We start from the raw sequence: 27,083 nt of genomic DNA, 5'->3' as shown, positions 1-27,083 counted from the left end.
CACCCAACACTAGTAGTGATTGACTCTACACCCTTATGCGTGTGTGTGTGTGTGTGTGCGTGTGTGTGTGTGTGTGTGTGGTCTCATCAGCCGTCGTCTCTCTATTTTCTCATCGATCGTTTATCTGATGGCGGCTGTTCCCCCTCTAGAATGAAGTCTCTCGAGCAAGACGCACTGAAAGCACAGATGGTCATCGCCAAGTCTCGCGACGGGAAGAAGCGCGGCACGCTGGACCAGCTGACGGAGTCTCCGTCGCCCGCCCCCACGCCCTCGCCCACGCCTATGGAGGGTAAGACGCTGACGAGCATCTTCTTTAAGTCACGCCGTCATCTTCGTCAACTTCAACAGGGGACCAACTTTCTCGTGTTTAATCACGGTGTTTTTAGACGGGGGGAAAACAACAGTTTCTGAATTGTTAATTTCTTAATTGTTTGTTTTTTTAGGTGGGCTACTGGACATTCCCACAGACTTTAGCCCTGTTTACTCCAATGTTTGAGTAGGTTTTTTTTCGACCCTTCCTCTTCTTACTTCACACTTCCTGTTCCCCTCTGACAGAGCTCAGTCCTCGAGGAGTGACCTCTCCAGGGCGGCTGGTAAGTGCTCAACCTTTTCCCTCTTTCTTAAATTTCCATTTTTGTTTTTGACGGATTTTGTGCCTTTCCTTTGAACGGACTCGGAGACTTTGAATCATCATTTAGGAAAAGCTTTATTTGAGAACGGCAACGAGTCCGCTTGTTGGTTCACAAGCTGGAGAAGGGAGAACGAGCACATTGGCATGAACCCACCGTCTCGCCTCATCGCCACGAGCCAATCAGAGCTGGACACACACACGGCTCTCCCATCATTTGCCACAGCTGGCTGTTTGAATCACCCATGAGCCTCTCTGCCTCCTACCTCTCCCTTTTCTTCTCCCTCCTCCACCCTCCTCTTGTCATTGTTTTCCTCTTCTCCCTCAACCTCTGCTCATTCCCTTTTGCTATCCTTCTAGTCCCTGTCGTCAAAGAAGTTTGACTACCGACAGTTTGCCGCCATTCCTTCTTCCAAACCCGTATACGACATCCAGGTATTGGCTGCATGCTGAGCTCCCCCCCTCCCCCCTGCTTTCCCCCCCGCTGCCTCTCCCCTCTGGTTCCTCTGGGGGTCGAGAGGCATCAGTGTGACTGAGGTCTGGGTTCTGGCTCCACGATTGAGTCCCGCCTGCTCCGCACGATACGATTGGCTCACTAACTCCCCCTTTCGCGACGAAGAGTTCGACTCACTCGACGTTAAACGACGCCAAATCGGCGCCGGGGTCTCGCTCCTCCCTTCCTGGTCCCCCACTCGCCACTCAGCAGCGGTTTTTGACCCCACTAACGAGAATTGGTTCCGGGGGGAAATGGCCACAAACTTTGCATCTCATCCACCCCTCACACTCACTTCCATCTCGTTCCACGCGTCTTCAGTCACGCAGAGGGGAGAGGTGGGGAGTGAAATAGTTAGTTTCCTCTTCTCCGTGTGAACGAAGAGATGGAGGAGGGAGCGGGGGCTCTGGGAGCGGTGAGCTGGTCTGGCAGCGGTCTTCTCTTGGGGTTCAAGCATCTGGTCTTCTGTGCCCGTGTCGGCCTGCGCTCCGCAGTGTGGGATCCCGTGTAGTTTGGTTGTTGCGCAGTGACTTCAGTTTGTGCGTGTTCTCTTCAGTGATTTTGCTTATCTGTGTTGACGCAATGTTTCCTGCATATGGACGGACAAAAGTAGTGTTTAAAGGCTATGTGTTGATTTCTATAAACATGAGTCATGTAGAACAGGAGACTCGAGGGACCACCGGCGTCTGCAAGGTCACATGACGGCAGAACATCACACACACCAAAACGTCATCAAACAAACGGTTCAAAACATTCAAAGAATTCATGGGAGAGAAACCAGATAAAGACTCGGAGCTGTAAACGCAAAATTCACGCAAACATAAATTACTTTCTATTCACAGTTCTACAATCATATAATTTCTTAGATTATTATGTCTCCCACTAAAAATCTAAATAGGAGGACACAGTATCTTTTCTTTTCTTTAGTCAATTCTTGCTGAAATGTGTCGATTACTAATAAACCGACATGGTCAACCCTGTAAGAACACAATCACACGATGCTCCGGTCTCTGGACCGAGGTCCAAGTTGGTTTATTATTATTATTATTAGGGCATCAACACAAAGACAACTTAACATGCTGCTTAGTTTTCCAATGTGACTCCTGTTGGTGCTGTCGCTCTGTTGGCTGTCGCTCTCTGGCTGCACGAGGAACCCAGAGTTAACCTCTTCTTTACCGCGCTCCTCTCTCCTGGGGGCGTCCAGTCGAGCCGCTCTGGCTTCTCTGACCGACTGGGAGCTTCGGCGCCGTCTGCTAACCCGGCGGCGAGCGGCCGGCACGCTCTCGCTTGCCGACGCGGTGACGGCTTCCCCCGGGGTCGAGGCGACGGTGCGCCGCCGCCGCTCGGTCATTCACCGGATCTCTTCTTCCCTTCCAGACCCCGGAAGCAGCGGATGACCCGCAGTTCATCGACGACGGCTCCATCAACCCAGGTGAGAACCGGAGCTGTGCACGACTTCAGGTGGTAACTAGAGCGGGCACTCGGTAGAGCGCATACCTTCACATATTGAATTATGAACATTTTGGCATTAGTTGCATGCCAATTGGATAGAAATTGTGGTAAAAAGAAGATTTTGACCTTTTCATGACCTTGACCCGATCGATCCCAAAATCTAATCAAATGGTCCCCGGATAATAACCAATCATCCCACCAAATTTCATGCGATTCGGTTTTATACTTTTTGAGTTATGCGAGGAACACGCATACAAACTAGAATGGGCACTCGGTAGAGCGCATACCTTCGCATATCACAAGATTGGGCATTGAATTATGAACATTTTGGTATTAGTTGCATGCCAATTGGACAAAAATGTATCGTGCTATGGTAAAAAAAGAGTTTGACCTTTCCTTGACCTTGACCCGATTGATCCCAAAATCTAATCAAATGGTCCCCGGATAATAAACAATCATCCCACCAAATTTCATGCGATTCAAGTACTTTTTTGAGTTCTGAGAATTTTTGACTGTTTCATGACCTTGACCTTTGACCCGATCGATCCCAAAATCTAATCAACTGGTCCCCGGATAATAAACAATCATCCCACCAAATTTCATGCGATTCGGTTCAATACTTTTTGAGATTTGCGAATAACACGCATATAAATAAATAAATAAATACACGGCGATCAAAACATAACCTTCCGTATTTTCAATGCGACGGTAATAACACACTGAGTGACCGGGACCAGGGAGAGACGTGTGTGGACTAAGTATCGCGTCCATTACCTCCATGTGTTCTATCCCCTCTGATGCAGGTGACTACCTGGGATAAGCAGCTCCTCTTGGTAGGATCCTGTGTGTGTGTGTGTGTGTGTGTGGTCGTATGTAACATGTGACACGGGTGTTGGTTTGTGCGTTTTCTCTCTAACCCGCTAGCTGTGTGGCATAACTCTGCGTTCTGAAGCGGCAACTGTTAACGTTGAGAAATATCTGCTGTCTGGAGTCGTGATGGCACACTGCGCTCGAGTTTTGTTTTCATGAACTTAAACCAGATGAGTTTTCACGGGAAAGCAGCTCACGCAGGTAGAGGGACATGTAGAAACCAGCTGCCTGGAAAACTGTGAATAATTGCAGCAACTTAAACTAAACCGTTGCATTGCTCCACGTAGTCATCTCCTCTCAGCCACATGGACACTGAGTCTGGAGTCTCTTTAATGGCCGAGTTCAGGGAGCAGTCACTCCTCCACTTCTCCTGCTCAACTCATTTGCTCGCCTCCAGCTTCTGTGAATGTGGGGCTTCTCTCGCAGGTTTAAGGGATCCGCCCAGTTGCTTTCACCTTTCCTCCTCTCTACAGCTTCCCTTGTGGCGTGTCTGATCTTTTAAAAAAAAGTAGATAAATAGCAGCCGCTTGACTGAAATGTGTTGTTGTTGTTGTTTAGTGCCCGCTGCAAGCCCCGAGGTCGAGGTGCCCACCCCGCTGCCTGCCCCCTCAGCTCTGGAGGAGATGGCCCTGTACAGCAACAAGCGCAAACTGAGGCAGGGCCGCCGCAGCCTGGAGACCGCCGTGCCCACGTAACACCTCCCCCCGAGAGGAGCGGGCTGGAGGCGCAGTGTGAACACACACACACACACACACACACACGGTGGAGCAGAGTCACTCAACACTACACGGTGTCAGCCGAGCGAGAGTTACTCTCCCGTATATAACCACTGCAGAGACGGTGACGCCGACAGTCACCACACACACACTCACTTATATCCCGTCTGGCCTGTGGATGGGAGCGGCGTGGCAGGAAGGAGCTCGTGTGGTTAGCTAGGGTTGCTACTTAAAGACCTCTTAAAGATCTCCTTTGTGTTGTTGTTGTAGAAGCTGATCTGTTTAAAAAAAAAAAAAAAAAAAAAGGTGACTCATGTTTAGATTATTTTTCGCACCTCCAATAATTTTGCTGTAAAAAAAGAAGAAAGAAAAAAAAACATACTGGAAGAGAAAAGAAATGGGTCATAGCTATACTAACTTCTTGAGTGACGCGTGTCGGCTTTCAGTGAATAGATGTCGGGGGTTTCTCGAGACGGGAGTGTACATATTAATTGAGGAGGGAACATCCTGCTACCTTCACAGTCACACAATGTGGAGAGCTTTTACAAAATATACTACATATCTATTTTTTTGCACTGCGTTTATCCGAAGTAATTTATTGTTTTTAGCGTTTCAAATTGAAGGCCTTCTATTTTAACCCCTCCGGTCTTTTTGGGCACACAGCATGACTAAAAGTTAATCAGAATGTACCTTTTAAACCAACGTCAAAGATAGCTATGAGGTTTACTTTGTTAAAGCTGAATATCATATTACATCTTTTAATCTACTTTATATATATATATATATACACTCCCTCTTAAATGTTTTTAAAGAAGCATATCTACAAATTAGATTTCTTATTCAAAGTTGAGCTGTAATTGACTGCGTTACATTCCCAGTTTTACGGAAACGGATCACACTCTCAAAGTTTGGAAACGCAATTCTAGTAATATCTTTTAATTAACGGTACTCAGCCTGCCCTTTATGGGTATTATTTTTTTACTTATTGATGTGAAGGTAGCAGTTGTTTTATTTTTCTGTCTATGGTTAATTTAAATCTGACGCCACTGAAAAATGATTTATTATTGTGTGAATAATGTACAAATACTGAAAAGAAAAGCAAACTTTGGGTTTGAAACTGAGCCGGTCTTCACCGGGACCAAGCGAGTGTCTGGACTGCTGACTCTCTGGGTTTGGACGGGCTTGGTATTGGGATGCTCTCTGCGTGTATATTGGTTTGTTAATGGGAGAGCTGGGAGAGGCACAACCAATTAGAAATCCCTCTCAAGACATTGTTCTCATTCAATTCATTGCTTAACACACGTTTATGTCTCCAATGGGTATTTTCACAGAATCACAGGATAGTTGCATTTGTGTTAATTTAATGTGGGTCTTCTAATGATAGCTTTCCATGTTGTTCTCACTGACTGAAATTCAGTTTGTTTGATTACATTTGCTGATATCTCCTCTTTTCTTTTTCACTTACAGTAGGCAAATCTTCTTTTCTTTCCAGATGTGTTTCACTACATTATTCATGCAGTGTTTTAAGATTTTGTGTTTATTCTTTGGTCTTGAGTTCTCTCTGGGGGAATTTACTTGCAAATAGGTCAGAGGGAAAGGGTCAAGAGTCCTAGGGTCAAGAGGTAGAGCTCACACAAGACTGTAACTAGTGAATTTGTACAACCAAAGAAGTCTATTTTGTGGTTCAGGAATAATAAATTTTACTTTTCATTTAAGAAGCTGATTCACTGTGTAGTGTCATTTATTCCACAAACATGCATCACGTGTGAACACCAGTTCCCCCACTTCAGCGTGTACATGGAACTCACTCGGCTAACGGGGAGAACTCCAGGAAGTCTTCCTCGGCACCGGAGTGAAGCAGAGCGCCCGGATGCTCCTCTGTAGAGACGAACATCGAAAGGTTGAGTTGTTTTTGGTGCAAAAATTGAGGATTGTTGATCAATCAATCCTGTTGTTCTGGCAACAGCATAAATGCGTGGTGAGTTAACCAAATGATGGCAGTTAATCGATTAAATTACGCATTAGTCATTTCTTCATGCTAAATTACTAATTTTCCAGAAGCTTCAGAGCACATCTGATAAAACTGATTCTTTGTGGAGATCTCCTGATTAGTTGGCAATATTGTTTGAGTTTCAAGAAAGCCCAAATGATACTCACCGTTACCGCCCTTCACGTCATGTTATTGATTAAAAGAGCCGTTGTCTATTGAGTGTTAACCCTCCTGTTACCTTCAAATGTACTAACATCTTTTACCCGTGCATGTAAAACCTCCAGAAAATTATTAGAATTAATATTGTTTCCCAAGTTTAAGTGTCAGGTACTTTTTGTTTGTTTGTTGACTACCTAAATAGCCTTTTAAATAAATAAAAAAGTGTATATTTCTTATGTTTTACACAGTGAAAAACAGCCTGGGGTGAAATTGACCCCAAAGAACACCGATGGGTACAAGTTGTGTTCAGGACATTGAAAACATATCATGTGAATTTTAGTTTTTTCCAGTTGTCCCCAATAAATTAGGAAAAGTCATGAAATATGAAGCAAAAAACATGACGCCAATCATTTTTTTTAGAGGTGTAAAACATTGAATGGGGTCAAATTGACCCCAAAGGTAACAGGAGGGTTAAACAGAATAAAGAGGACTCGCCTTCTTCAGCATCCGGTAGCGGGCGTTGTAGAAGGACTCGGAGTTGTCAGGAAGAAGCTCCTCTTCCAGAAGCTGCTCCTTCCCCTAAGAGCAGCATGAAGCCGGTAACTCCTCGCCAAAGGTCATTCACAGCCTCTCGCTCGACTACGAGACGGAAATGATTTCCTCCCAGCACGCCGGCTGACTTGTATAATGCGTCATGGACCTTTACGTCTATTATTTGTTTAAAGCTTGATAGAAAACTACAGAAGCGTTATTTACTCAATGCGTGTCGGACTCACTTGTTCTCGGGTCGTCTCCATCGTTATGTCCAACTCCTCCTCGGGCGCCGGGAAAGACTTCTCATACCAGTTCTCAAATTCTAGGACATAATTAAGCAATTTATTTATTTTCTGAACTTTTTTTCACACACAAAAGGCACACATGATTCCATGAAAGCTCTGAGCTGAGTCAGACGAGAATAAGATGTAAGATATGTGGAGAACTGACCAGAGAACAGTTTCACTCTGCACTGATCCACAAGTTGTTGACAGTAGTCGACCTCTGCCTTGATGTCACAGTGCACCTGATACCGCTGCCGGTACTGGCCCTTCAGCTCCCTCAGCTGCAGCAATGAAGCGGCATCTGGCTCCTCCTCCGTCACTAAATGTTGACCTTCATACAAAAACATAAATCCCAAAGAAGATTCACCTCTTTAGTCCCAGATCTTTTATCAGGGACACAAAAAGCCACTTGATGCAGAAAAACCTACGTCGTACATTTTAATTCCAAATATGTAATTGAACATTTATTTTTCGATTCATTTCGAACATGGGAAGTCTTTTTGGTATCAAGAAAGTCATAATAAAGTCAAAGTCATAGTATAGAATTGCCATTTAAAAGGTAATACATAGTCATTGTATAGTATGTCATGAGAAATGTCATCAAATGTAAATTTAGTATGATATTCCTTTAGGAATATTAAATACTTGGTATCAGGAAAGACACGGGGAGAGCCACAAAGCCTCTACCGCATAAACATCCTCACGATGGTGTGAACGCGAGTACCTCGGCCTCTTCTCGCCTCTTCCTCCTCCTCCTCCTCCTGCTGCTGCTGTATGGAAGCCAGGGCGAAGTCGATCTCCCTCTTGACCGCGTTGACCTCCTCCGTCAGCTGTTGAAGAAGACCGTGGCGTTCCCGGAGCACGGCCTTGTTCTCCTTCAGGATGCGGCTGATCTTGCTGCCGTGTCCCACTTTAAAATCCTCGAAGGCCTCCGCTTTGGACCGGGCGGAGCCGGGAGGAGACGGCAAATCTTTCGGGGGCGAGGTTCTAAAACGACAGAGTGTCACGATCCATTTATAGGACTGAGCCCGCCATGTCAAAGACACGTCTGTATTCGTGTCATACACACTCCAGAGGGAAGGGGTCGTTGGCGGGCGGTTGAGACTCCCGTGCGTCCCGGCCCTCCGGTTCGGGTTCACGCGACTCATCCTCCGGCTCGGGCGTCTGGACCGAGTTCAGCTTGGATTTGGAGACGCTTTCCAAACGACTCCTTGAAACTGGACTCCCCGCTCTCTTGCCTGGGCTGGAACATCACAGGGAGAACGAAACCTGGGTTGGCTTTTTATATGTGTTCATTCATCTGGTTAACCCTCCTGTTACCTTTAGGGTCAATTTGACCCCATTCAATGTTTAATGTCGGTGTTCTTTGGGGTCAATTTGACCCCAGGCTGTTTTTCACTGTCAAACATATAAGAAATATCAACTTTTTTATATATTTAAAGGGCTATTTAGGTAGTCAACAAACAAACATAAAGTCACACTTAAACTTGGGAAACAATATTAATTCTAATAATTTTCTGGAGGTTTTAATTGCTGGGGTCAAATTGACCCCGAGGGTAAAATATGTCAGTAAATGTGAAGGTAACAGGAGGGTTAAATGACGTCTGCCTCGTGAATGTCGAATATATTTACACACAGCTTCTATCATTATTATTAATTAGTCTTCTTTTGGGAGATGATCGCGCTCAGAGTTTAAACTACTGTTCCAAGTAACGCTTTTTGTGGGATGCAAATAAAAAGCCTCTTGTTGCCGTGGCGTCCGAGTTAGCTGTCTGGCTAACGGGATGCTCACGGTTTACTAACCTCGGCTTGTTCTTGGGCCTTCTGGTTTTGGTTGAACTCTGGAGCTGGCTGGTCTTCTGTGATTGAGTGGACGTCTCAAAGCCGCCAACGTCCACATCGTCGGTGCCGCCTCGACCGTCCACCTCCCAAAGAGTTTACGAAGCAACATCTCATCAAAGCTCAAGCACAAGGAGTTGTTCACTAAAGTGTCAGTTGTAGAAGTACCGACCTTGACGGCAGCTTTGTTCCCACGCTGGTCTTTCTCCACCTTCTTGCTCCTGCATAGCTCAATCTTCTGCTTCCCTCTCGCATACAGAAACATCATCATTTTTTTTTACCATTGACAAATAAAGCTTGTAACAATTTCATTTCCAAACAAGAACGGGCACTCGGTAGAGCGCATACCTTCGCATATCACAAGATTGGGCATTGAATTATGAACATGTTGGCATTAGTTGCATGCCAATTGGATAAAAATTGGTAAAAATAAGATTTTGACCTTTCCATGACCTTGACCTTTGACCCGATTGATCCCAAAATCTAATTAAATGGTCCCCGGATAATAATCAATAATCGCACCAAATTTCATGCGATTCGGTTTTTGAAAAAAATTGTTATGCGAATAACACGCAAACAAATAAATAAATACACGGCGATCAAAACATAACCTTCCGCATTTTCAATGCGAAGGTAATAAAACTGCATTTTGGAGGTTGAATATTTCAAAAGGTCGATGCTACTCACTGCACAGCGAGCTTGAACTGAGCGAACGCCGCTTGGATCTGCCTGTTACTTGCAATCTGTAATTAGATGTCTCGGTCAGAACGTGAACGCCTTCAAAAGGAGACGTTTAGGAGCGGAGGAAGCATCGTAGCGATGCGTTATGTTCTCACGCTGATTTCCTCCAGGCTTCCCTCCAGGTACCTCTGAACCTGGCTCTGGATGTCAGCCAGCTCGGCTTTAGACAGCAGGTCGTCCGGGGAGCTCGGTCGCTTTGCCTGGCGGAGCGTGAAGTGAATAACGGAGATTTATCTTGAATTAAAAAACAAGCTGAAAGATGTTTCAGTATTTCTTATGTTGAAATAAACATTAGAAAGCACTGCCTGATACTAAAACGTACCATGAGAGTTACACACAGGGTGAATTATAGTACGTTTACAGTATTTAAAGTAATTCACTGAATAACAGGAGATGAGAGGCAATGACAAAGTGTGAATGATGTGCAGATTACATATATATTTAGAACATGTACCAGCGTGGTGTAGATGGACAGCTCCTCTCTCAGCATGTGAACATCCTTCTTAAGTTTCTTGATCTGAGCCTGATCACAACGTCACATCTCATGAACCACGTGGTTATTTTCATTCAGAGAACAGAATACAATGCAGACGATAAACAAAAGTAAGACACTTTTTTACTCTGTTATGACCTCCCAGAAGAGTTGTTGTGTGTGGTGTGTGAGAACTCACTGCTGTGCCGTTGTGTTCATTCACAGCAGCGTGCGTCTGGACGCACTTCATTCTGCTGGCGAAACGCAAAGTAGAGAGCTGCAAGGAATATTGATTATCACCCAGAGCAGAGAGAAAGAGACGGCTCTCCGATTGATGGACGTATCGACCACTTACCGTGTCTTCCATGTGTGCAGCCTCGCCGTAGATGTTGGCCACCAGCACAGTGTTGCAGTTCCCTCCTACAGAAATGGACAACTGCAGTTCATTATACATGTTTTACAACAGAGAAAAGATAACCATTAAATATCCAAATATAATCTGTTGGCGTTGTTCAAACCCAGAGGCCGGGCCGGTCTCACCCAGGGTGTCTTTGAGGGCGTGAGTGAGCTTCGTCTGTCTGAAGGGAACAAAGTCTCTGCGCCGGTCTGCCAGGGCCAGGATGGCCTGCTCCAGGAAGGACAGCGACTTATTGATATACATCGCTTCCTTCAACATTTGACCCTCTGACTGCGAGAACAGAAAGGTGAGAAGAAGAAGAAAGATACTGTCACATGACAACTCATAGAGAAACGCTTATTCTTCACTTTGACTGGAGGTTCAAGAAGCCAACACCTTATATTAAATACATTTTTAATAGAGTAGGATTTTAACGTCCCACCTGTATATAACTTATGTACCTTGTGTCACCAATGCAAAAGGTACCTTTTAATGGCTTTTCAGCGTACACGTGTCTATGTGTGGAGTCAGACACTCAAACTCACCCCAGTCTTTTCCAGCCTCTCTGATCCGGCCAAATCCACCAGATTCAGCTTGGCGGTGATGTACTTGACATCAGACAGAGACCGTGAGCGAGACTGCGAGAAAGAAAAGACGTGTGTATTTTTTTATTCAGTCAATCATTGCATGTTTTCCACGGTGAAAAAAAAAAGGAGACGTAACAGTAACCCGTCAGGGTAATAATACCTCTATGTGCACAGTGAAGATACGGTGGGACCTGGAGGAGTTCTTGTTCAAGGCATGTGATCCAATAATGTGATTCAACTCGGCCTGAGTAAAGAAAGAAGACCGTTATCATGGTTACATCTTAAATTCATTCATCCATAAAATCATGGCACTAACTAAGTTGATCTGCACTTCACACATTTCATTTATTTACACTAAACACACATTTTGCATTTTGCACACTCTGTCTATATTTAATATTTTTATATTTTATTTAATTTTACACTGCAGTCATTAGTATTGTATTGTGTATGCATATATGTTGTATATATATAGACATATATATATATTATTTTATATTTTACTTTGTATACTTTGCACAGTCATTGTATTATATTTGTTTGTGTGTGTGTATATATATACATATACGTTTCATTTTATATACATATATATACTTAATTTTGTATTTTATATTTTACTTGTATACATCTATATCTTTCATCCCTGTTTTTTATATTTTATTCTCGTGTGTTTAGTTTATTGGTGCTGCTACTGTGACGACAAATTTCCCCTTAGGGATTAATAAAGTATATATCTATCTATCTATCTAATACAGCTCCCGCCCTAATCAACCACAACTGATTACAAAACATTACATGCAAGAAACTGAACCCAACAACCTCTATTTTGTAATAGAAACCAGGCAACAACAAAAAAATGAATCGGCATAATAATCTAGGTGAATTTAATTATTTTTGCAGCTGTGAACATCTAACCACACCTCAAACAGCAGGTTGAGAGCCTCCTCCTCATTGTGGACCGGATGAAGAGTCAGACCTCGGATGAACACCCCTCCTCCCGGCTCCTCCATCACCACCATGCCACGAGGAGATGGGCGTGGTGGGCCTTGCAGCAGGTCCACCAGGGTCTCGTTGTAGATCTCCAGGTAGGACAGGTGCACAGAGAAGACGTGCTCGGTCCTTTTCTCCACCTCCAGAAACACCTGAATGTCGTATTCGAGATTTTATTTGAAATAAAAAGACATATTTACTTAAATGGAGCAGTCAGAGAGACACATCGTCACATGATGCGAGCTACCTCCTGAAGGGCCCGAGGAATGACGCCACGCTGCTGGTATGATTCTGTAGAGCCTGTCATGGTGAAGGTCTTCCCCGCACCGGTCTGCCCATAACACATCACAGTACCTGAAAAACACAGAAGACACTTCAGACAATACAATCACGAAAATCTCCAAAATTAGACAACATACTTCCATCAAATACCTTTCTAGTGGCTGTAAACAAATACAAAACGTACAGACTTACAGCCATGTAGACGGTATGAATGTCAATATGCTTAAATCTGATATTAATACTTGACTACACACTTTATGTTTCTAAAGGATTTACCGTTATGGCCATCCAGTGCTCCCAGTACCACTCGTTGGCACACTCGGGCGTACACCTCCTCCTGGGATACAGCCTGCAGGACGCCTTCCAGCCGGAAGGACCAATAGCTCAGCTGATTGCTCCTGGTGTCCTGCTGCTTCCTGGAGTCTTTCCTGGGATGGATGTTAACTGTCTGGAGGGGGGGGAAAAACATATATACATATATACTTGACACCAACCACCAGAATTATGTTCAAGCACAAAAACTAATGTATGTATTGAAATCATACCACATGGTGTCCACTGTGCTGAGCGAGGTTCCAGGGCTCAAATATTGTAACTGAAATATATTTGTATTCAGAGAGAAGAACCAGATAATACTACCTCCATCTTTATTTCTGATATGCTGAAAACGGCATCACCCCAAAATAAAAAGATTTGTTCTTCTTCTGACTACTCAATCAAGCAACAGGTGTAAGTAATCCCGTTAATGATGGCTGGAACTACACGCCTGGTAATCAATAATCTAATTAATTGCACCTGTGCCTCTTAAAAAAAGTGAATGTGGATTTAGTTCGTGCTTCCTGGGTGGAAACATTACTGTTCAAGCCCGTTTTAAACTTAGACTTGCTAATTGCTCAATCATGAGGCATTTAAAAAAAAAATGAACTCGGAAGTTTAAAGTTACCCGGACTTTTATTTCCGGCTGGCTTCTCATTGTGACGTCATTGCATCTCAATAGTCATATATCTAAAAAAGAAAAAAACGCCACCTGTCCGTCCGGAAGACACTCGACGACGTCCGGGGAGAAGTTCGCCGTCGGCCGGATCCGGACAAACACTCCGACGTTGCTGCTTTGAGTCTTCATGTCGACTCGACTCCAGAAACACGAGGACAGCACGAGTCAAGCTGCCTCACGCTCTAAATGTGTAATCTTAAATCCACGTGAACGACTGTATTGTGTGTGTTCTCACCATCTTCAGGTGCCGCCGTCTGTGGTTGCCATTCAGTAGTCATGGTAACCATCGGGAGCGCGCGTACAGTATGGAAAAGTTGCAGAGGCGGCGCGCGTTGTGCCACCTGACGATGAACTATTTTTAGTCAACACTCATTAAAATATACAATTAACAGTAGTTATGAGTATATATTTTTTTTATCCACGTCAATTTCGTCATTTCACCATGTTCTATGAGATACACCTAAGTGTGGAGAGTGTTACATATTCTTGGTAATGGTGTCACCTGCTTTGGACAGTTTGATTTCTTTCAATAAAACTTGAAATTAATCTAACATAAACAAAATGTTTGGATTAGTCATGCTGCAATCCGAGAGAAAGAGTTGTGAGAAACGAATGGCATTATTCAGCTTTACCTTCAGAAATGATTGTTGCATTGCTTTGTTATAGATGTAATATTTACAAGATCTCTGGTTTACTGGTTGTGTTTATGTTGTCTGCCAGTATCCACACAAAAAGCTGGACTTTGTAATTAGGCTGAAACACAAAACATACAAGGACTGTAAGAACTCCACCTACTCATGTTGACACTATAAAGCAGGTGTGTGCGCAGATAGGAGGCTGTATACATTCAAGATGAGAGGGCTCACACTGCTCTGTTTTTTGGGATTATTTCTCACAGTATCAACTAAGGTGAGTCGACTGGGGTTTTCCCCCAGATGATCTGATCGCAAAAGATATTTAAAATATCAAAACACTAACTTTGAACTTATTTCATTTATTTTGGCATTGTACAATTGGAGATAATATTGATAAAGAAACAACGTAAATGTTACTTACGATACCCCAAATGTATCGGGGCAACTATTAGACTATTAGGACCAAATGATTACCTATTTGTTTAATTCAATTACCTCTGCTTAGTCAATATTACAATTTAAATATATACCGAACTTAATGTTCAAAATGATATACTATACTTAAACTCTGATCTGTGAATTAAATTTCAATATTTAGGTATTTGGTTCCAACTTTTAAATTATAATGCAATTTATTTGCTATATGTAAATTGATAGTACTCATTATATCTTCTATAATCTATAATCAGTGGAGGCCTACATCATGTGTCACACTGCTGCTCTTTCTATTGACTTTACTTTGAAATCCAATGTCAATGTCCTTTGCAAATAATCTGGCACACGGTTACTAAGTAAACACTAAAGTGTCCTTGTGACTAAATCATTCACCATTTTCATTTTCAGGAGGAGAAAAAAAAATCTTATTGGCCACCAGGGGCTTTTCTACCGATGAGCAGCGGTGACGTGACCTTTAACAACACGAACTTATCAACGGTGGTGGGTAGTCTGTGTGGGAGGGAGTGACATCACTGTTCTCCAGGAGGCTTTTCAAAGTACAAATATGGAAAGTGTCAAATGTTCTTGGTGATGGGGTCCGTTTGATTTGTTCAGGTGAAACTTCTCCAGTTCTTAGGAAAGGTTATGAGTTCCACTGAGGAGTAGGAAACAGATTTAAACTACAACCAACGTCTCTTTATATCTGATGTCCTCAAGGATCCACCGGTTTCATAAAGACTGTTGAGATTGGCACTTAGTCTGTTGTGGAGAGGTTTGGACTGAAGATGGGTGTATGCCTGAAGAGCCCCTCAGTTATTTCATTAATTTCATTTTTTATAACAAGTTTTTTTTACATTAATTTTTAATTAACTTGTGATGTTCTTCACTCTCTTTGCAATTATTTTGATATTTCTTGAATTTCCCTGACTTCAAATTTTCATTTAAAAGTATGCTAGGAATACATTAAATTTGTTAAATAAATTTTTTTTAAAGAATCTATTCAGTTAGAGGCCTACATCATGTGTCACACTGCTGCTCTTTCGATTGATTATGAAGTTGCTTTTCTTTGAAATCCAATGTCAATGTCCCCTTGCAAGCAATCTGGCAAATGGATATCCTAAGTAAACACTAAAGTGTCCTTGAACTATATCATTCTACATTTTCAGGAGCAAGCAGAGCGTCAAATACCGATGATCAGTAATGATGTGACCTCCAACAACACAAACACATCAATGGTGGGTAGTCTATACGGAGGGAGTGATGTCACTGTTCTCCGAGAGGTTTTTGAAAATCCAAATATGGAAAGTGTCAAATGTTCGCCTTAATCTGTCATTTATTCCTGAGATGTCAGATTTAAACTATTTCACAACTGTGTGTGTGTGACCTACAGAGGTGTGTCTAATCCAAAGAGTGTCTAGATTTCAGTTTTAGGGCTTTCTGCGGACCTTGCGGAGACGAGCGCTGTTGGGTCGTGGGGATTGGTGTGAATATTTACGGTATTTTCTGAAAGAATGCGATGCCTTTTTCCATTTCAGGTCCCAGAGAAAAGCGATCCAGATCATGAAAGTGATGAGGTATGTAGACTTTCAGACAGTCGTCTCATGATTGAGCATCAGAACATCTGGGAAGGAGGAATAGAGTCAATTCATTTTACAAACTCCCCTCAGAGGGCTTTACATTCTGGACTCATACATCCCCGTCCCAGGACCTCAAATCGGAAAACTTTCACAGGGAAAGAATACCAGTTCGAGGTGGCAAAATACGTCACAATTGAACTTTCTTTATAAGTAGACCAATTAAATTGTTTTAAACATCCAAAATGTGTTGGTAGTTATGTGAATCTAAAAAGTGTCGAAATACAAGAGTGTTAACTTCAGATTATTGTTACATCGCTGTACATTGTTGATTTATTCCCCCCCCCCCCCCACCCAATCAGTGGGAAGGTACTTGGGAGCCAATTGGGAATTCCCGTGGGTTCCCACCACCTTCTGACGGAGAAGACACTCAGGTGAGAAACTGTTCAGAACTCAAAGCAAAATACATAAAAAGCACCCTTGTATATTTCCTCATTCAACGTCGAATAGATTTATAATCTCATGATACACTGAGATGTGATCTACGGTTCAGTGGACACGTTTTAAAACAAAGGATGTGGTAATTAACGAGAAAGAATTACAAATGCTGAATGTCTTTTCTTGTCTTCCAGGGAAAAAAAGAAAAATGAAAGACGACAAACATCAGGTCTCAACTCAAACCACGAGGCATCGTTCTGCTGCTGCTTCTTTTAATTAAATATCTCAAAATTATGACGTGAAAATGTCGTTTCTTTCATAATTCAACTATCTTTTGGTCAGTAAACATTTGGGGTTATTCTCAACGATCCATTTTAGTATATTAGTTTCTTCTTTTCATTACAATCATTGAGTATAGTTGATTCACAGAAGAATAATCTCTACCTACACCTCGGGGAGCCGCCGGTGACGCCAGAGGCCACGGTTAGCCCGCCATTACCGCGCCATTGTGCCCCCGGAAATGACTCTGGATTCACTCAATGCAGCACCACCTGGTGGCCGGCGAGAGGAACAGCAGATTACAATTCAACCAATCAGAAAAAGAAGCATCTCACTGAAATGAAATGAAATATTCTCAAAAGCAACTCGGGGACATCTTAGCATACAGGGTGCTCATATTTTAGAGCTAATGTACAGAACTGCAAGTTCCTGAAATGTTTAGTTTTCTTCAGATAACCAGAAGCCCCTTCAGTTATTGGCACTTTAACAGCTTTGGTTTCAAGCCCGATCCGACTGCCGGATAAGAGATCCAGGTAAAAACTACTCTCCATGATTACAGTTTGTGATTTTAAGTTGGAGATCTTTAACTGAGAGTCCCGTCTTTTCAAGGGAACCAGTGAGGACGGACAGCAGAGGGACGGAGCAGATGGCTACATGTCATAAATCTCAGATAGAAATGACAATTTAAGTAATTTGTTGGAGTTTGCCTCCTTCAAATAAACATTTCAAGTCGGTTGTGTGAGAAAAAGTTTTTTATTTGTTAATATGCTTGGTATAAGGTCATTTGAAACGTCTACTTTTTTCCAAAAAGATCTGAAACTTTTGATAATTTGTCAACGCTTTATCAAAATGAGACACCAATTAAGAGATTATGGGGGATAGCAGGTTAACACAGGTCTTCAGTTTACAAATGGACACCACTTTTTCTGAATAAAAAAGACCATCTACATTAAATCCCCAATTTCAACGTTTAAAGATTCAGACAAGACTTCAAATCACAAGGATCACTTTATTTTTTTGTATTCGGCTCTCTTTTTCATCACAAATATTATCTACGTCCACCCAAAGTGTTCCAGCGGGGATCTTCTCGCCCCGACATCTTTTATGGAAAGGACAGAAACATAGAACATAAATCCAGTTCTTTACCTTCCCAAACTTAACTATGCTTGTAGTAAAAACCCATTAGATTTTTAACTGGGAGTACCACTGGGTTGTAAGCGGGTAGTACTCTGTTGGTTTGGTGACCGGAAGGTTTTACCGATGAGTCGTTGCTGTAACCCGAAATTAAGTTATGCACAAGCTCCCTGATCTTCTGCAATAAGGGCAATAAGGGCTGACACGGCACGTTTACTTATGAGGAAAGCCTTGATTTAAAAAAAAAGTTTTAAAACTGAGATTGAAATGTAGCACTTAGCAAATAATAAAATTACGTGTACTCAGTATGGCCAAAAGAAAAGAAAAAAACTGAAGAAATTATACTTTTAAAGTGGTTTCCCGTCATTTTTCTTGATACTGTAACATCTGGTGTCAAACCACAGTAAAATATTGGTTACCAAAGAAGAAAATAATTAGAAACCAGCTTTTAATTTCTATTGATCTGATGCCTAAAACAAAAAGAAGACCGAAATGATTTAGGGGCAGCAAAATCTAACAGTGGATATAAAAGACAGTTAGTCGTTGCAATCACCAGGCAAACTACAACAGCACTACATTCTTGAACAGAGGGATTATTTGTATATGGGGTTTCTTTTGCCCCAAAGTGTTGAGATCCAGAGGCAGGCAAGCAGCCCGTGAGACGGCAAGCAAAGTTCTCTTCAGATGACGAAGCAGTTTCTATCAGTAAGGCCACTTTATATAGAAATTCTAAACAGAGGACCACAACCTATCGCTTCTTGTCCATAGATCTGTGCAGAGTGTCGTCATCACGAAGGGGAACAAACAAAGTTTCACGTTTCTAAATTAAAGAGCCTGATGGCCGGCTTGTGTATAGGGGAGGGGGGTGGGGCGGGGTGGTGTTTGCCCCGTTTCCCACCACAGCAGAAAAGAAAAAAAGAGAGCTCAGTCCACATTGTCACCACCAGCTATGCTGCTGTGGTAGCATCTCACAAAGCTCCCCGCCAGAACTCAAAAACACACCCCAAAATACCATGTGCGATTGGGTCATAACGATCTTGCAAAAAAATAGATATTTTCACATGAGTTTGTAAAATCATCTCGCCTAAAGTTATCCTCTGTGGCTTTATCGAAGCGAAGTTGAAGTCCAGAGAAAAATTGCGCCACGCAACTGCTGCTCTGAGTACAATCCACAAAGTCTGCTGTTGCCGCTGCAGTTTTGTACGTTTGGGTGTATTTTTGCCAATTCCTTTTAAATTATTCCCTTTTTCAACAGCCCCTTCAGACGCAGTCCTTCAGTTTTGCCAACCCAATGTCTGTAAAGTGTGTTACTTTCGATTTTTAAAGGGCGTGTCACTGTATGTGGTGCATGTGTATGATGTGTATGTGGCACGATGAGCTCCGTCGGGACTGCAGTCAACGCAGCTGGAGTTCAGCTTCCTTCGAGGGGCTGGGCCGGACCTTGCTGAAGGGGCCAGGGGACGGAGGGGAGCGGTTCTACTTGTCCCCCAGGATGGCGTACTGGTTGTCGAGCTGCAAGTGCTGCATAGATGCGCTACCGCCGGTCTCCTCTCTGCCGCGGTTCCTGTGTTTTACCACCTCGAAGGTCTTCTCCATTTCTCTGTCCCTGAAACGAGACGCGCTTCAGTCAGACGGCAACATATTGGACCAGCTGTTGTCCCTGAATGCCACTTACTTGCGTGTCTCCACATGCTTGGAGGTGGCCATTAGAGAGGGGAACTGTGTGTCGCTGAAGATCTCAGGAGGCCCCTGGGTGGCGCCTCTTCTGGTGGTGGTCAGCCGAGCCCCCGGGGGGCGATATACGCCAGCAGGCTTTGACTCGGGCTCCTCTACTTCCTCTGTTATAAAAAATGACGTTAGTTTAAAAGAGGAAAACAGATTTTCCAAAACAAATATAGCAACTGCTTCAGGCTGTATACATAAATGTGTTATGATAAAACAGATTAAAAAAACATGTATAGCTTGGAACACAGGCAAAATCAGCTCAGTCATCGGCTCCCATCACTGACCATACAGTAACGCATAGTTAGTGTGTCCAAGACATACGAGCTCAGTGTTAACATCACTAGGGTGGGAAACGCCAACAAGGGCATACTTAATAAGCAGTGGTATGTTGACCCCTGACCCCTTCAAACACACAAGCGTTGAGGTTGGTTTACTCACCGACAGGCGCAGCAGCAGGAGTGGGAACAGCACCGGACTTGTTCCAGGGACCCGACACCTTGTCTCCGCTGACCAGAATGATCTCTCCATCCTCGCCGACCTCCTCCTTCTCGTACTCCTCCTCCTCCTTCTCGTCACTGCAAACAGACAAAAGGCAGTCGAGGTGAACCCAGGGCGAGCTGCGAGGATGCATTCTTCTAAAGTGCAGATAGGCTTGTAAAACTAGATTCATTACAATTCAAGGGCACATATTGTTTAGTATTCCCGACTAAAATTGATTAAAGAAACTATTTTGTGAAGTAGGGTCTAACTAAAAGAACGGTGAAAACAGTTTACACATCGTATGCTTTAAAATAAAAATCTCAAAGAATTTACTGTGACTTGAGAATAATGACCTTATCCCTCAGTGGACATATTTCACGGGGACAATAAGCGGGTAAATAAAAACGGATGTCACCAAGGTTAAAGTGTAAATGTCAAGTCGTCATGACAACCACATACATATTCCTTACCTTATCTGCAAAGCCTGGAGCCGCAGCCCGCTGTAGTCGACTTCTTTCTGCTCGAACTCTTTCCATTCCTCATCCTTCTGGACAGAAGGGAGCATTAAATCTCAGCAGACACGAGCACATCGACATTGGCAGCGTCTCTTCTTTTTTTAATAAAAAAGACATCTTCCATTTCAGTCACGTCGACTCAAGTAATGGTCAAAAAAACCACAGGGGCCGTCGCCGTTTGGGAGTCAACGTCACCCGGCAGAGCGATGACTTCCTCAACCTTAAATAAAGAAAACCTAACGTAGTTACGTGATTGTGATTAATTGCGACGCCCCCTGGAACTTGTGACAAATGGCGGCTCGGCCTCACGTTAGTTGGACAGCCACGATTCAGGGGGATGACAGCCTCGTCATGCACTCGCGAGGCCTTTAACTGCACGAGTCCACTGCTGGGCCTCAAACGTGGACACGCAACCGATAATTTAGGCACGAAACGGAAGCAGAGGAGGTCGTGACCAGAGGGAGCGCGACGCGCAGGTCGCGGCGATGACCGTCGCGCCGCACAATGTGTGCCCGGGGGAACCATATGCGAGCAGCCGGCGTTTCCTCCCCACACGTCAGAATGTAGCGTTAGCTTCACTTCGTGCTTCATCTTCCTGCATTGGGTGGGGAACAAACGTGAGCGCGGTGCGAGCGAGCGGGGCTAAATTTAAGCAGGAAATAAGAGTATGACGACGGAACATTTGACACGACACCGGTATCTGGAGGAAAAAAAACAGGCATTAAAATAAAAAGTTACCGGAGAGCAACGATAGCAGTTACCTTTTCAATCTGCGCATCTTGATTGTCGTTTTTTGTGGATTTTTCCTTCTCCCTCTTGGTCTTCTTTATCACACCCGAAGTGGGCCCGGCGACGGTTTCTTTGGCCTTTCCTTTTTCTTTCTTCTTCTTTTTATCCCGCTTGGCGAAGAAATCGTCCAGGCTCTTCTCCGGTGGTAGATCCGCCATTTTCAAAAAGAGCAACGTTAAACTCGTGAGCTAACCCGAGCAATGACAAATGTGTGAAATCTGCTCTCGGGGAGGCGGGACAGCTGTTGAGAGTGACAGAGAAGATGGGATCGCTCTTCACTCTGACGGTTTCACTTCTGTTACAGGCTGATAAAAAAAAATGTCTACCCTATCGAAGGCTATCCTGACAACCATGCCATGCAGGGGCTATTTGACAAATCTGTACCGTGACCCGGAAGAACCTCAACCCCGAACCGGAAGCAGTTCGAGTCCAAATAATTAAAGTCAATATTGTAACATTTTCTCAGTCCATATTTCGAAATATTTAATTACATTTTATTTCTTTAAATACACTTACGTTACAGTGACGTTGTAGTCTTCTTATTGCTATTTATCTACTAGTAGTTGCAGGAATTCAATCGAATGTATCTTATAATGATATGTTGATATATGTTGATATAATGACATTATATATATATATATATATATATATAATATGATAGTAAAACATCAATTCGGTTCTCAGAAAAAAAAGAATCAACTCAAAGTAACAATACAAGAATATAGAAAAGTATCAAGTAAAGAAGCAAACATTAAAGAAGTTTCTAAATGTCCCCATTCAGGTTGCTGTTTGATTGTTAATTTAGTTTCAGAAGTATTCTAAAGTAAGGGATTACAGGTGGCGCCTTGATGTACAGCAATGCATCACATTTTCTGTAAAATCTAAAAACTAGTGTTAAGTTGCATAATATAAAAATAATGACCTCGGGGTACATGAACATTTAGGCACAGTATCTTATTTTAAGAAGAAAATACATGTAATTTGCATAATTAGTATGAACATTCAGGAAGCAATTCAGTTATTAGCCAAGAGAGGAAAGATTAGACATTAAATAAATAAGTAAAAAATAAATGATGGCTCTAATATCTGATAACTTTGATTTATCACCCTCTAACTTAAAACAAGGCTTTTGGTTTAACACCTCCTAATTTTGATTGTAAGTCAATCATAGTTGACTTACAATAGATTTTTTATTATTGATATTGCATTGGTATTTTTATTTTATTTTTATTGTTCCTTATTCTCCAATTATTGGGAATCAGTATTGCACTGCAGTACATTCTGAATATCTAAATGTCATAACATATTTCTGTATACAGTTCTTTATATAATGTTGGATATTTAAATGTGTGTAAAGTTGATGGTGGCTGAAGACAACATGTCCTCCACCACAAGCCTCAAAAGTCTTCATACTTTCTTTCAAAAGAATGTTAGACGCTCATTATTTTTGACATAGCTCTGATTATGTAAATACAGAATCATGACTGTAATACAATACGTATTTTCTATTTAAACTCCTGCATGTATTTGGATCAAACATGCCAAACAGAATGAGGCCTGTCAAAAGACACAAAAGTCAAACTGTCATGTTGTGCCAGATTTTAACAAACCTACAAATATGTTAATAACACTCTCCCCAACAGTAAAGCAGGCTTGTAAACAGATTATTGAAATGACGTCATATCCCCGAGCTGGAGGTCACTTTACACGCAGCACTGATGCACAAAGAGAAACATTCCAGCTCACAACAATGGATGTGCTGTGGTCGGCAAGGCTGTTTAAAGCTGCTTTGTTATATAGTAACGCGGAAAGTGCGTTATCTATCTGACATGCTTCAAATATTTGACAAAATACTTGTGTTAGGCTTTGACTCCATGGTGTGGCCATATGAGGACATGCCTGCTGATTGAATGAATGAAATCAGTCAGAGTTTGTTCTTTGTTTTATTGCTCAGCAGTAAAAAGTACAGTGTATACTACAGTACAAAAAATACATAATGTTGAATACTGCTCCATCGTGCCACTGAACGTTTTGTAAAATATCCACTTTTGAGCGTGCAAAACAAGAAGCCCAGCCGTGAGCATCCAATGCGAGAAATATCAATATGTTTAGGTGTGTTGTGCAACATCACCTCTTGAATCTGTGATTACAGAACAACATCTCACAATGCAGAAACTCTTTAGCGACGCTAGAGGCAGGCAGCATTGATTATTGAATACAACTGCAGCAATGCAAAATAAAAACAGATGATAGAAGGACCACATGGTTCAATAATTAAGGACCACATGGTTCAGTAATTAAACAACATATTCACTCCTTTTTTTATTAAACTGCCTCTGTATGTGCTCACAGTAAATATTCAGCATACATTATTTATCTCGGTGTTTCGATTGGTCAAGATTTTTTTTCGACAGCCTCTAACATATTAATATGAGGTCCGGCAACTAACTCACAATCATTCAACAAACCCAGTTTGCATTGATGGACAAACACATTGTTATGGAGGGAGACATTTACAGTAGACAGTTGGTCTACTTGTTTCCTACAGTGCCGAGAAAACTCGTTCTTAAACTGGACTAAAACCAGCAGCCACTCCACGACACAGACAAGAAACAAACAGACGGACACACAGACACTTACAAAGAAACAGATACAACTGAGCTGAAAGTGATACAGAGTCTTGTTTGATTTAAAGTAACAGTGATACTTGGTTACGGGGAGGGGGGGGGGCAGCGCATTTCAACTCATCCATCCACACTCACAGTATGTTTACATGCACAAACAGGGCCTTCAAACACACACATACTGTGCATATATTATATATATATATATAAAAATAGAAATAATATATATATATTTATATATAAATATATATATATACACTACCGTTCAAAAGTTTGGGGTCATCCAGACAATTTTGTGTCTTCCATGAAAACTCACTTTTATTTATCAAATGAATTGAACATTTCATAGAACATATAGTCAAGACATTGACAAGGTTAGAAATAATGATTCATATTTGAAGTATTAATTTTGTTCTTCAAACTTCAAGCTCAAAGGAAGGCCAGTTGTATAGCTTATATCACCAGCATAACTGTTTTCAGCTGTGCTAACATAATTGCACAAGGGTTTTCTAATCAGATATTAGTCTTCTAAGGCGATTAGCAAACACAATGTACCATTAGAACACTGGAGTGATAGTTGATGGAAATGGGCCTCTATACACCTCTGGAGATATTTCATTAGAAACCAGACGTTTCCACCTAGAAGAGTCATTTACCACATTAACAATGTATAGTGTGTATTTTTGATTAATGTTATCTTTATTGAAAAAACAGTGCTTTTCTTTGAAAAATAAAGATATTTCTAAGTGACCCCAAACTTTTGAACGGTAGTGTATATACATATATACACATATAAATATATATATATAATATATAATATATATTTATTTATATATATACAAAACGTATTCTTAACATATGGAATTAAGACATCTATGTGGCCCCTCTTAGAGAGGCTGGTGACACATGTGGGGGAAAGCCACCATACGTCATTTGACCAACATCTCTCAACGCTGCTAAATGCATACGGCAAATAATCTGCCCAAATCAACCATCGAAATATGGGCCCATATTTATCAAACTGCTTAAAGTAAAAATGCAGGACTTATCGATCACTTAAACTTACAAACAAAAAAGATTTATCATAACAATGCTCTTCAATTTAAGGGAACTTCAGCGGTATCGAGTGTGCAAACGACTTGTATAATGCTTGAATAGGCTTGCGATCACCTTCCATGCATTAAAAAGCATTTTGTTTATCTATAAATGGAGTGTGTTACTCTCATTATTACTTCCATACCATAAATATATTTTTCTGTTAATTTCAATAAAAGTGAACAGTCAAATGTAAGGATTAAAAAAGAATGAAAAAAGGAGCAGATGAACAGTTTCCAGCTGTCACGATTAATGATGTGATCACTCGAGAGCTGATTTTAAAAGATACTCCTACACTTTGATGTCAAGTGGCTTAATAATCAATCTTATTCTTGGCTTCTAGAATAACTTTGATAGACAGTTTGATAGACATGGGCCTGGATCCCACATACAGTATCACTCCCCCGTCCCCTGATAACGTAGGTGCTATATTCAAGTTCAACAGGCTATAAGTATTTTGGAATTTATCTTAAAATAAAATGACAAAGAACAGCTTCATAGTTTTTTTTATAGTACATTTCTCTCTCTAAAGCAAATTTCATGTGGCAACATCCGCAGTGCGCTCGCCATCAAGCCACTGAAATGAAACGACACCACCTATAATCTGTATTTTAAAAAGACAATAAAAACCTTTTTTTATCACAATTAAGCCTTTTGTAGAAAATGTACATCAGAAAAATATGCATGTGCATCCTCAAAGAGTGTCTGTTCACACCCCTCCTCTTTCAGTTTGCCTCTTTGTGTTCGCCGTATACAGTATAAAGTCAAAGTCTCTGAATATTTAGCACATTTAGAAAATAGACAACAACAGCAGGGGGAGTAGAAGAGGAGAATCCGACGGTGTCCATCTTTTTCTGTCTCTAGAAGACAGACGCTTTCTCTCTGTTGATGAAGAGCGTCTGCTGGCAGAAAGGGTTCACCAGGACCACGCTGCTGCTGCTGTAGTCTCCGTTCGGGGGGAGGCAGGTGTCTTGATCCTGCAAAATCACACGCAGAAGAAAAGAGAAAATAAATCAGAGCACATTGCTAACTGTGAAACAATCGCCGTGACTCAGGGTTCACACGGCGTCGCCATCAGGGCACACGCTGCAGTCTACTGTATCTAACTACAGGCAATGAGCATCATCTAGTGTGGAAGCGACCACATTCAAATATGGGTTTTGGTGCAGCCCGGGGCTTTTAAGGACAAGGTGAACAACGATAACTGACACAAGCTATGGATGAACAGGCATGTAAAAGGGAGGGGGGGGGGACTCAGAGGAAACAAGGAAACAAGGCAACAGAGGGACCTAATGTGAAACGGAGGGATGTGGAAATGGTTGTTGGCGGTGAGTCAGCAGTAATCAGGCAGTGCTGGAGGAAAGAGGCGTGAACAACTAGATTATTTGTATTACGAGACCATTTTATCACTAATCAAAATCAAACGAACGCCGTCGTCTTAGGTCATATAGTCATGTCTCCTGGAACCCTTGTAATCTACCGAAAGCACTAGGAGAAGCTGCTCTACAAAGACAGGTAAAGCAGGGGGTGTAACAACACCTGGGTGTCACCAGGGGCATCCCACACATGATCCAGCCTCAGCCTCCCTCTGCTGATGTGCAAATTGAGCAACGGAGTAAAAGAAAGGAGACACGGGTAAATGGTGATGAAAAAAACCACATGCAAACAGAGCGAAATAATGGTCTATCAAAATGATATGGAGGAGAAGAGGACGTGTAGCACATTTAATACCAACTTTAAAATACTCTTTATATAATGATACGTAGCGATAGATGATATAGCGTGCCATTTCCACCAGATGGCGCTGTACTGCACTAAAACCTAAAAATCTCATCTTGTTATTTTTCTCAGTAAATCAAATGGCAAAAAAATACAGGGCATGAACAAAACAATGAAAACACTTCATGGAAAAGAGCCGAGGCAGCGCATTCA

At 42.1% G+C, this 27,083-nt stretch overlaps 4 protein-coding genes across 9 annotated transcripts in view; 1 reads left to right on the top strand and 3 right to left on the bottom strand.

Moving 5' to 3' along the window:
• The window catches only part of scrib (scribble planar cell polarity protein), a 66,176-nt gene extending 60,294 nt beyond the window's left edge, over window positions 1-5,882 (top strand). Inside the window, exons 43-47 of the mRNA XM_056433417.1 lie at window positions 150-289; window positions 556-593; window positions 989-1,063; window positions 2,499-2,553; window positions 4,002-5,882. Coding sequence (XP_056289392.1) covers window positions 150-289; window positions 556-593; window positions 989-1,063; window positions 2,499-2,553; window positions 4,002-4,138 — 445 coding nt within the window. The 3' untranslated portion in view covers window positions 4,139-5,882. The remainder of the gene's footprint in view (window positions 1-149; window positions 290-555; window positions 594-988; window positions 1,064-2,498; window positions 2,554-4,001) is intronic.
• On the bottom strand, window positions 5,883-13,830 carry kif9 (kinesin family member 9). Its single transcript, XM_056433418.1, has 20 exons — window positions 13,462-13,830; window positions 12,711-12,882; window positions 12,400-12,506; window positions 12,083-12,304; window positions 11,323-11,406; window positions 11,121-11,213; window positions 10,719-10,866; window positions 10,534-10,598; window positions 10,378-10,455; window positions 10,161-10,229; window positions 9,802-9,906; window positions 9,653-9,708; window positions 9,138-9,213; window positions 8,930-9,051; window positions 8,196-8,369; window positions 7,851-8,113; window positions 7,293-7,457; window positions 7,085-7,164; window positions 6,804-6,887; window positions 5,883-6,037 (listed from the first exon to the last, which is right to left on the bottom strand). The coding sequence occupies exons 1-20, from the start codon at window positions 13,555-13,557 to the stop codon at window positions 5,972-5,974; spliced, it is 2,325 nt and encodes a 774-aa protein (XP_056289393.1). The 5' UTR covers window positions 13,558-13,830; the 3' UTR covers window positions 5,883-5,971.
• Window positions 13,831-17,523: 3,693 nt separating this feature from the next.
• Window positions 17,524-21,820, bottom strand: cdv3 (carnitine deficiency-associated gene expressed in ventricle 3). 3 transcript variants are annotated; one of them, XM_056434371.1, is made up of 5 exons: window positions 21,405-21,820; window positions 20,599-20,675; window positions 20,087-20,223; window positions 19,599-19,761; window positions 17,524-19,529 (listed from the first exon to the last, which is right to left on the bottom strand). In XM_056434371.1, exons 1-5 carry the CDS (start codon window positions 21,588-21,590, stop codon window positions 19,400-19,402), a joined length of 693 nt encoding a protein of 230 aa, XP_056290346.1. In that variant the 5' UTR covers window positions 21,591-21,820; the 3' UTR covers window positions 17,524-19,399. The 3 variants fall into 3 exon arrangements, with proteins under 3 accessions (XP_056290346.1, XP_056290348.1, XP_056290349.1); XM_056434373.1 differs by having other exon boundaries at window positions 20,599-20,672; XM_056434374.1 differs by having other exon boundaries at window positions 20,599-20,666; window positions 21,405-21,819.
• A 1,536-nt stretch (window positions 21,821-23,356) lies between these two features.
• The window catches only part of tmem108 (transmembrane protein 108), a 39,527-nt gene continuing 35,800 nt past the window's right edge, over window positions 23,357-27,083 (bottom strand). For 3 of the 4 annotated variants that reach the window (XM_056433697.1, XM_056433698.1, XM_056433700.1), the window contains one exon: window positions 23,357-26,128. In XM_056433697.1, coding sequence (XP_056289672.1) covers window positions 26,012-26,128 — 117 coding nt within the window. In that variant the 3' untranslated portion in view covers window positions 23,357-26,011. Of the gene's footprint in view, window positions 26,129-26,690; window positions 26,743-27,083 lie in introns of all 4 variants that reach the window. The other variant, XM_056433699.1, reaches the window with a different exon arrangement.

The sequence above is a fragment of the Pseudoliparis swirei genome, chromosome 16 (assembly GCF_029220125.1).
Source record: "Pseudoliparis swirei isolate HS2019 ecotype Mariana Trench chromosome 16, NWPU_hadal_v1, whole genome shotgun sequence".
NCBI classification, from domain to species: Eukaryota; Metazoa; Chordata; class Actinopteri; order Perciformes; family Liparidae; genus Pseudoliparis; species Pseudoliparis swirei.
This window is presented reverse-complemented; position numbering and strand designations above follow the sequence as displayed.

What these genes read in the sequence shown, in the direction of transcription:
- cdv3 (XM_056434371.1), bottom strand. Translation starts at nt 21,590, where the DNA reads ATGGCGGATCTACCACCGGAGAAGAGCCTGGACGATTTCTTCGCCAAG. An exon ending in TCCTGCTGCTGCGCCTGTCG is followed by an intron (nt 19,762 to 20,086) that starts GTGAGTAAACCA and finishes TTTTTATAACAG; the next exon opens with AGGAAGTAGAGGAGCCCGAG. An exon ending in AAGCATGTGGAGACACGCAA is followed by an intron (nt 19,530 to 19,598) that starts GTAAGTGGCATT and finishes GTCTCGTTTCAG; the next exon opens with GGACAGAGAAATGGAGAAGA.
- kif9 (XM_056433418.1), bottom strand. Translation starts at nt 13,557, where the DNA reads ATGAAGACTCAAAGCAGCAACGTCGGAGTGTTTGTCCGGATCCGGCCG. An exon ending in AGAGGCGAGAAGAGGCCGAG is followed by an intron (nt 7,458 to 7,850) that starts GTACTCGCGTTC and finishes TTTTGTATGAAG; the next exon opens with GTCAACATTTAGTGACGGAG. An exon ending in TGGAGACGACCCGAGAACAA is followed by an intron (nt 6,888 to 7,084) that starts GTGAGTCCGACA and finishes TGCTGCTCTTAG; the next exon opens with GGGAAGGAGCAGCTTCTGGA.